Source organism: Leuciscus leuciscus (assembly GCF_965113295.1).
Source record: "Leuciscus leuciscus genome assembly, chromosome: 25".
Taxonomy (NCBI): domain Eukaryota; kingdom Metazoa; phylum Chordata; class Actinopteri; order Cypriniformes; family Leuciscidae; genus Leuciscus; species Leuciscus leuciscus.
In genome coordinates, this window is record NC_138724.1 from 24,890,888 (window position 1) to 24,898,888 (window position 8,001).

The 8,001-nt window shown below is 37.6% G+C and overlaps 1 protein-coding gene and 1 long non-coding RNA gene across 3 annotated transcripts in view; one reads left to right on the top strand and one right to left on the bottom strand.

The window, feature by feature from the left end:
- The window catches only part of LOC309490808 (uncharacterized protein), a 17,137-nt gene extending 11,582 nt beyond the window's left edge, over positions 1-5,555 (top strand). Inside the window, exons 12-13 of one of the 2 annotated variants that reach the window (XR_014202834.1) lie at positions 169-4,403; positions 5,116-5,555. Coding sequence is in view for 1 of the 2 variants with exons in the window: in XM_082160093.1 (XP_082016219.1) it covers positions 169-299 (131 nt within the window). In the remaining variant the exon portion in view is untranslated. Of the gene's footprint in view, positions 1-168; positions 4,404-5,115 lie in introns of those variants that run through there. The other variant, XM_082160093.1, reaches the window with a different exon arrangement.
- Positions 4,349-8,001, bottom strand: part of LOC309490836 — a 30,730-nt gene continuing 27,077 nt past the window's right edge. Inside the window, exon 2 of the long non-coding RNA XR_014202852.1 lies at positions 4,349-5,151. This is a non-coding gene — a long non-coding RNA (uncharacterized lncRNA). The remainder of the gene's footprint in view (positions 5,152-8,001) is intronic.

An 8,001-nucleotide genomic window follows, 5' to 3' on the forward strand; every position in this document is an offset into this window, starting at 1 on the left:
GATAACATTGATAAACACACACATAAAGCAAACGATTTGTACAGAAAGTTAAAGGTTGTAGTGTGTCAGAAGTTTCATATATAGCTCAACGTACAGCGAGAGCATCGCTGTTTTCAAAAATGCCAGGTCATATGGTCATGACTAACCAGCTTATTAAAATGTGTACAGCCTGCGTGGATCTGGTTAGACAGTGTCTAGCCCGGAATCCAACTGAACGCCCCAGCTTTGAGCAGATGATACAACATCCATGGTCTAGTATGGCGATGTTGGAGAGATTACACGAGGAGTTGTATGGGTGACGAAATGTAACAGGCAGAGTAAGATTATTATCTTTTGTCTTAAATTCTGGATTATTTGTAGTGAGATTTTCAAATTTGTGTTCATTGTAATGTTCTTGTTATAGTCAAATCACCTTCATTTATATAGCTGTCAGGTTTAGAGATGAGTCGGACAGGTGAGTAGAATAAACAGTAGTTTATTAGGAACAGAAGCACGGAACCATCAGATGTATAATTGAGTTGATATTGGCAATGTGGAATTGATTGAAGAACTTAGCTGGAAAAATAACAGAATGTCTTTTGCAGTCGGAGTTAGACCAGGCTGGTGAACGGAAGATGAAGGAGATCAGCGGTGATGGCAGATGGTACACAGGAACATAGACTGAAGATGAGTATCGCAGGTAAGTAGAACAGGTAAGTCTTGGGAGTGAGTCTTCCATGTCTTGGTATTTCTGTCAGGACCACTATCGTCATATATGATTGACAGTTAGCATACAATTTGGATTGGCGGTATGGTTCCGTTCTGGGTGAGAACTCCCTGCGCATCCATGCAGCCTAGCATGGATAAGAGCAGGGAGAGCAGCAATAACCCCCCTTGGGGTAAACAGAATGTATTGCAGATATCATTAATTCAAGATTTTAAAGTACGACATAATTCGAGAATTTATTCTGATTCGAGGGGAATCAGAATGCCAAATCCTGACTGACGAGAGGAGGAGCTGGGGATGGAGGAGGGTAATTAGCTCCTGAGAAACGCGATAGCTGCTGCTGATAATACTGAAGCAGCTTATATATGTATACGGTGATAGGTGTCGTATTCCTATAGGTAGATGTGGATCAGCTGATAGTCAGCTGATGCGAGCTTGACTAACGTGACCTGCCAGAACTAACACTATGCTTGATTTCTGTTAGGACCACTATCGTCATATATGATTGACAATTAGCATACAATTTGGATTGGCGGTATGGTTCCGTTCTGGGCGAGAACTCCCTGCGCATCCATGCAGCCTAGCATGGATAAGAGCAGGGAGAGCAGCAATAACCCCCCAAAACACAACCATATGCCAATATCCCCCAAAACCAACTGACAGCGCAATCTGGATGCTTTATAGTTACGTGAGTGAGCCAGGGCAACAAGCATGTTGCCAATACCTGAAAAGCTTGAGCAACAGCATGTTACCAACAATACCGGAAAGTAGGGGTGTAACGATTCGTTTTAACAACGATTCGATTCGATTCGCGATTCATGGTTGTCGATACGATTCAAGGACGATATTGGTTCATTTAGAACGATACGATCCGAAACGATTCAGTGACCTGAAATCGATTCAGTGACTTTTTAGCCAAAAATTCTTGTAAGGGAATCAGGTATCAATTAATTATGGATATAAACAAACAAGTAAACAACAATTAATGTCAAATGCATTCACATTTTATTTAATAAGTAGGACTGAAAGATTATGACAAAAATGATAATTGTCAATTATTCCCTTGAATTTGTAATTGTGATTATTAATTACGATTATCACAACATTGAATGATGTTTTGAATAATTTGGCCATGGGACCCACATTTCCCCATGGTCATCAAGCCGCGACCCGCCTTTTTAGGAATTATATAAGCCTATTATAATACATTTGTTTACACAAAAATTGTTGACACACAAGTTCTGTCCCCCTTTACTTAACATACAAAATTTAAGAATATGACAAATACTGATAGACAGTAGGCACTGCGAGGTTAAGCTATTAAATAGCAGTCCCAAACTAGTTTTTGTTAATACAATCTTGGTATGAGCCACCACAGTCATATAAAAAATATACAAAATAACGCCGCATTTGCGCGTGCAGTTGAAGAGTGCGCGCTCCTGCAGTAGCCTATAGCGGCTGAGAGAACAGGGAAGTCCGTTTTTCTGAGGTGAGAGACTTTGCGCTGCTTGACAGTTGTCGCGCTGCTGCTGGCGCGTCACGCATGGCGACGACGACACAGATAGGCAGACTGAATCAAGTCACGTTTAACGCCTTTATCATTAAATGTGCAAAGAAAAAACATCCATATAAAGTCTAACGTGCTTAAATCCAATGCGCTATTTCCTAGTATCGATACAATCGATTCATTACCTTTTAAAACGATATTAGATCGATATATGTCGTCCGGAAGGCCAACTTGCCGAGCACAGATCGATCCAGTTGGATCGTAGGAATATAAATCGATACATCGATGTAGTTGATGAATCGTTACACCCCTAGTTTTTGTCATATTCTTACAATTTTTTTTTTTTGTATGTTATGACAAAAACTAGGGGTGTAACGATTCATCAACTACATCGATGTATCGATTTATATTCCTACGATCCAACTGGATCGATCTGTGCTCGGCAAGTTGGCCTTCCGGACGACATATATCGATCTAATATCGTTTTAAAAGGTAATGAATCGATTGTATCGATACTAGGAAATAGCGCATTGGATTTAAGCACGTTAGACTTTATATGGATGTTTTTTCTTTGCACATTTAATGATAAAGGCGTTAAACGTGACTTGATTCAGTCTGCCTATCTGTGTCGTCGTCGCCATGCATGACGCGCCAGCAGCAGCGCGACAACTGTCAAGCAGCGCAAAGTCTCTCACCTCAGAAAAACGGACTTCCCTGTTCTCTCAGCCGCTATAGGCTACTGCAGGAGCGCGCACTCTTCAACTGCACGCGCAAATGCGGCGTTATTTTGTATATTTTTTATATGACTGTGGTGGCTCATACCAAGATTGTATTAACAAAAACTAGTTTGGGACTGCTATTTAATAGCTTAACCTCGCAGTGCCTACTGTCTATCAGTATTTGTCATATTCTTAAATTTTGTATGTTAAGTAAAGGGGGACAGAACTTGTGTGTCAACAATTTTTGTGTAAACAAATGTATTATAATAGGCTTATATAATTCCTAAAAAGGTGGGTCGTGGCTTGATGACCATGGGGAAATGTGGGTCCCATGGCCAAACTATTCAAAACATAGTTGTGATAATCGTAATTAATAATCACAATTACAATTTCAAGGGAATAATCAACAATTATCATTTTTGTCATAATCGTTCAGTCCTACCTATTAAAATAAAATGTGAATGCATTTTACATTCATTTGTGTTTTACTTGTTTGTTTATATCCATAATTTAATTGATACCTGATTCACTTACAATAATTTTTGGCTAAAAAGTCACTGAATCGATTTCAAGTCACTGAATCGTTTCGGATCGTATCGTTCTAAATGAACCAATATCGTCCTTGAATCGTATCGACAACCATGAATCGTGAATCGAATCGAATCGTTGTTAAAACGAATCGTTACACCCCTAACAAATACTGATAAACAGTAGGCACTTTTTTTTTGTTAATACAATCTTGGTATGAGCCACCACAGTTATATAAAAATATACAAAATAACCAGTAAGTGGCATTTTGTTATGGAAACAAACAATTAGGCTACCATGGTGATACACAATTAGAAGAACTGGTAAAGAAACATGAAACTGCTCCTGATAAATAGCAACACACATGACGTACCAATAACGTAATTTATTGGTATTTTACTTTTATTTCTTAACTTACTAATTTACGACGTTGCATGCTCGTATGTCTTTTGCACTTTAGTGAAGTGATACAGCACGCTCCGCCTCATTTGCGCGTGCAAGAGTGCGCGCTACTGCAGTGTAGCGGCTGAGAGAACAGGGAAGTCCGTTATATTGTTTGTGTAAGTTTTATCTGTGTCTGGCACAAGTTAGGATGATGATGATGAGCAGGTTGGTGAGGAAAGTGAAGACGAGCACACGGACGTCTCCCAGGGTGTAAGCATAGACTGCAGCATTTGGACAGACCGCTCCCGTCTTCAGTGCTTAATTTGTGTGTTCTTGTTTAAGGCTCTGTAGTTGACATGTTCTTTTAACTGCTGCTATTTTAATTTCTGCTATTTCTCCTCTTACTCATTCCACTTCTTCTTTCTTTTTCATAGTCTCTGCCAGTTCATCAGTTTTGTTCTTACGCACTGTATCGATTGTCTGTATTGTAACAAATTGTGTATATACTTTAATTTTTATTTTTTTTAAGTTGTCCCCCGAAGAGGGGGGGTGGTGGCGGGTCAAAAAAAAAAAAAGTTTTGTTCTTGTTTAAAGGAACACTCCACTGTTTTTTGAAATAGGACTTATTCACTTTCTTTCCTACATTTAGATAGGTGGGCAAATGTATTTTTGTCTCAGTGCATGCATTGTTTTAGTTTGACAGGGTCGGCGCTAGCTTAGCTTAGCACAATGAATGGAATCCTTTGTTGCCAGCTAGCATGTCCTGAGTAAAAGTGATATAAAAAATGTAAAAAACCCACCTAATTACTTCTTGTGGCCTGCGTATTCACAACAAGTACAAATAGTGATGCAGATTAACACTAGGCGATTTCCTAGGCAGATATTGACTTATATATTAAGGACTATATTAGGGGGAAGCACAGGCGAAGCACTGCTACTTGGGCGTGATATCTCTGCGCCCAAGTAGCAGTGCTTCACCTGTGCTTCCCCCTAATATAGTCCCAAGTCAATATCTGCATAGGAAATTGTCTAGTGTTAATCTGCATCGCTATTTGTACTTGTTGTGAATACGCAGGCCACAAGAAGTAATTAGGTGGGTTTTTAAAAAAAATTATATCACTTTTACTCAGGACATGCTAGCTGGCAACAAAGGATTCCATTCATTATGCTAAGCTAAGCTAGCGCCGACCCTGTCAAACTAAAACAATGCATGCACTGAGACAAAAATGCATTTGCCCACCTACCTAAATGTAGGAAAGAAGGTGAATAAGCCCTATTTAAAAAAACGGTGGAGTGTTCCTTTAAGGCTCTGTAGTTGACATGTTCTTTTAACTGCTGCTATTTTAATTTCTCCTCTTACTCATTCCACTTCTTCTTTCTTTTTCATAGTCTTTGCCAGTTCATCAGTTTTGTTCTTACTACTGTTCTTTGTATCTATTGTCTGTATTGTAACATATTGTGTATATACTTTGCTTTATTAAAAAAAAAAGTTGTCCCCCGAAGAGGGGGGGTGGTGGCGGGCCCAAAAAAAACAAACGTTTTGTTCTTGTTGACATTATTTTATTCATTGTTCATTTTTATGCTGTGCTTTATTGTATATAGTTCTTTCTTGTTCCCGGAATAAAATGTCCCTTAACTCATTGTTTAATTGCATTCTTTTCATTAATTTCTTCCACATAATCTTCCAAGATTAGTGGATGATTTTGTTGCAATGAAATTGAAGCTCTGCCCAAAATACCTGGCTCTTTTGAAAAATACAGTAAGCAGATACCAGGTGTTATAACCAGGTGTTGTGGTACACACCACAAACATCAAGAGTACTGAATGCTGGAATGATTAAGTTCACTCTACGCTCCTCCAGCAAATCCCTGATTGTGAAACCTACGGCAAGCCGTTTTAACTTTTATTCATTTCCGGGATATGAATCCTTGATATCAATGATTCAATTTTCACTAGTTAAAATGATCATTCTTGATATCAGGAATAATGTTTCTACTAGTAACAATGGCAATTTTTGATATCAGGAATTACATTTCAACTAGTAAAAATGTTCATTCTTGATATAAACAATTTAATTTTAACTAGTAAAAACTATAATTCTTGATATTAACAATTGAATTTTCACTAGTTAAAATGATAGTTATTGATATCAGGAATTAGATTTCTACTAGTAACAATGGCAATTTTTGATATAAGGAATTACGTTATTACTAGTAACAATGCTAATTCTTGATACCAACATGTACATTTTCACTAGTTAAAATGATAATTCTTGATATCAACAATTGAATTGCTACTAGTAACAATGTTCATTTTTGATATCAAGAATTCATATCCTACATGTGTTTTAAATGTTAAAAGGGCGACAATATGGCAAGCCGTTTTTAACATTTAACAGCTAGACTGGATATGTGTTGCAGATATCTGTAATTCAGTTTTGCCTAGTCAAAAAGAACATTTCAGATATTCGCAACTACATTCTTCCTAGGACAAATGATGTCACTTTTGCCATTCATTTGTATGGGGTTTATCATTACAGATATCTACAATTCAGTTGCAGATATCCACTATGTGAATTACGGATATCTGCAACTGAATTGTAGATATCTTGAATTTGATTCTGACTAGTCATAACTCCAGTTCAAGATATCTTTAATTCACCTTTAATTCACCTTAATTCACATAATTACAGATATCTTGAATTAGAGTTTTGACTTGGCCAAATGACGTTGCAGATATCTGTATGCAAATTAGGCCCGCATCACACTTTAGGCGGGAGCAGAGCATGTTGTTCAAATCATCAAATCACATTACATTTACATTTAGTCATTTAGCAGACGCCTTTATCCAAAGCGACTTACAAATTAGGACAAAAATTCAGCGAGTCATCATAAAGAGGCAAAAACAACAACAACGCAAGAAGTGCTCAAAATACGAAGTTCAGGTATTATTCAGAGTAGCATAAGCCTGATAAGTGATGTTTCAAAGGGAAAGGATTTTTTTGTAATTTAAAAAAAAAAAATTTTTTTTATAAGGTTAAGTGCTCACGGAAGAGATGGGTTTTCAGCTGTCTTTTGAATGTTGTCAGGGATTCTGCATTCCGGATGAGGGTGGGGAGAGCGTTCCACCAGCATGGAACTGTGAATGAGAATGTTCTGGAAAGTGATTTTGTGGCTTTCTGTGATGGAACCACGAGACGTCGCTCGTTGACCGATCGTAGGTGTCTGGTAGGGATGTAGACTCGTAGGAGTGAGTGAAAGTAGGAGGGAGCTGAGCCTGTGATAGTTCTGTAAGCAAGCGTCAGTGCCTTGAACTTGATGCGAGCAGCGAGAGGTAGCCAGTGCAGAGAGATGAACAGAGGAGTGACGTGGGCCCTCTTGGGCTCGTTGAAGACAAGACGAGCTGCAGCATTCTGGATCATCTGTAGGGGTTTGGTCGCACATGCTGGAAGTCCAGCCAGAAGGGCATTGCAGTAGTCGAGCCTAGAGATGACCAGGGCCTGGACGATAAGTTGCGTTGCATGCTCACATAGCACATGTTAACTGTTAACTTAATTAGCACTGATTAGCACCATGTCGGAGCAACCACAGGGCGAAGGAGTTTTTAATTGTCTTTTTAATGCTGTTAGATACTGTTTAAAAAAAAAATTTAAAAAAAATTAAATAAGAACTAATCTGAACTAAGAACTTTTTTTTCTCATCTAAGGAAGTTAATGTTATTGTACTTTCATGGCAAGAATAGCATGCATGTCAGCATCTTTATTAAAGTGAATTAGTGTGAATCTCTTTCACGCATAAATCTTACGTCAACAATAACCATATATTGTACAAGTGCATATATTTTTTATATTTTAGACTATTGGTCAAAACTATTACGTACACATTTTAAAACTTTAATTTAATTTAGCTTCAGTATCTTAATGCCCTGGAAATATGCACAATATAGGCCTATAATGTGTGTCTTTACAAGCTAAAAATATATATATATAAAGTTCAGTAATAATAATAATGAAAAATATATATATTATACATGTATTTATATATACTTAGGTTGGTTTGTGCTACAAATAATCGGAATTATTGCACATATTTCTTGAGATATGCCAGCTATAGGTTTTATGTCGTTTTAATGTTATAAATAAATCTAATCTATGTTCA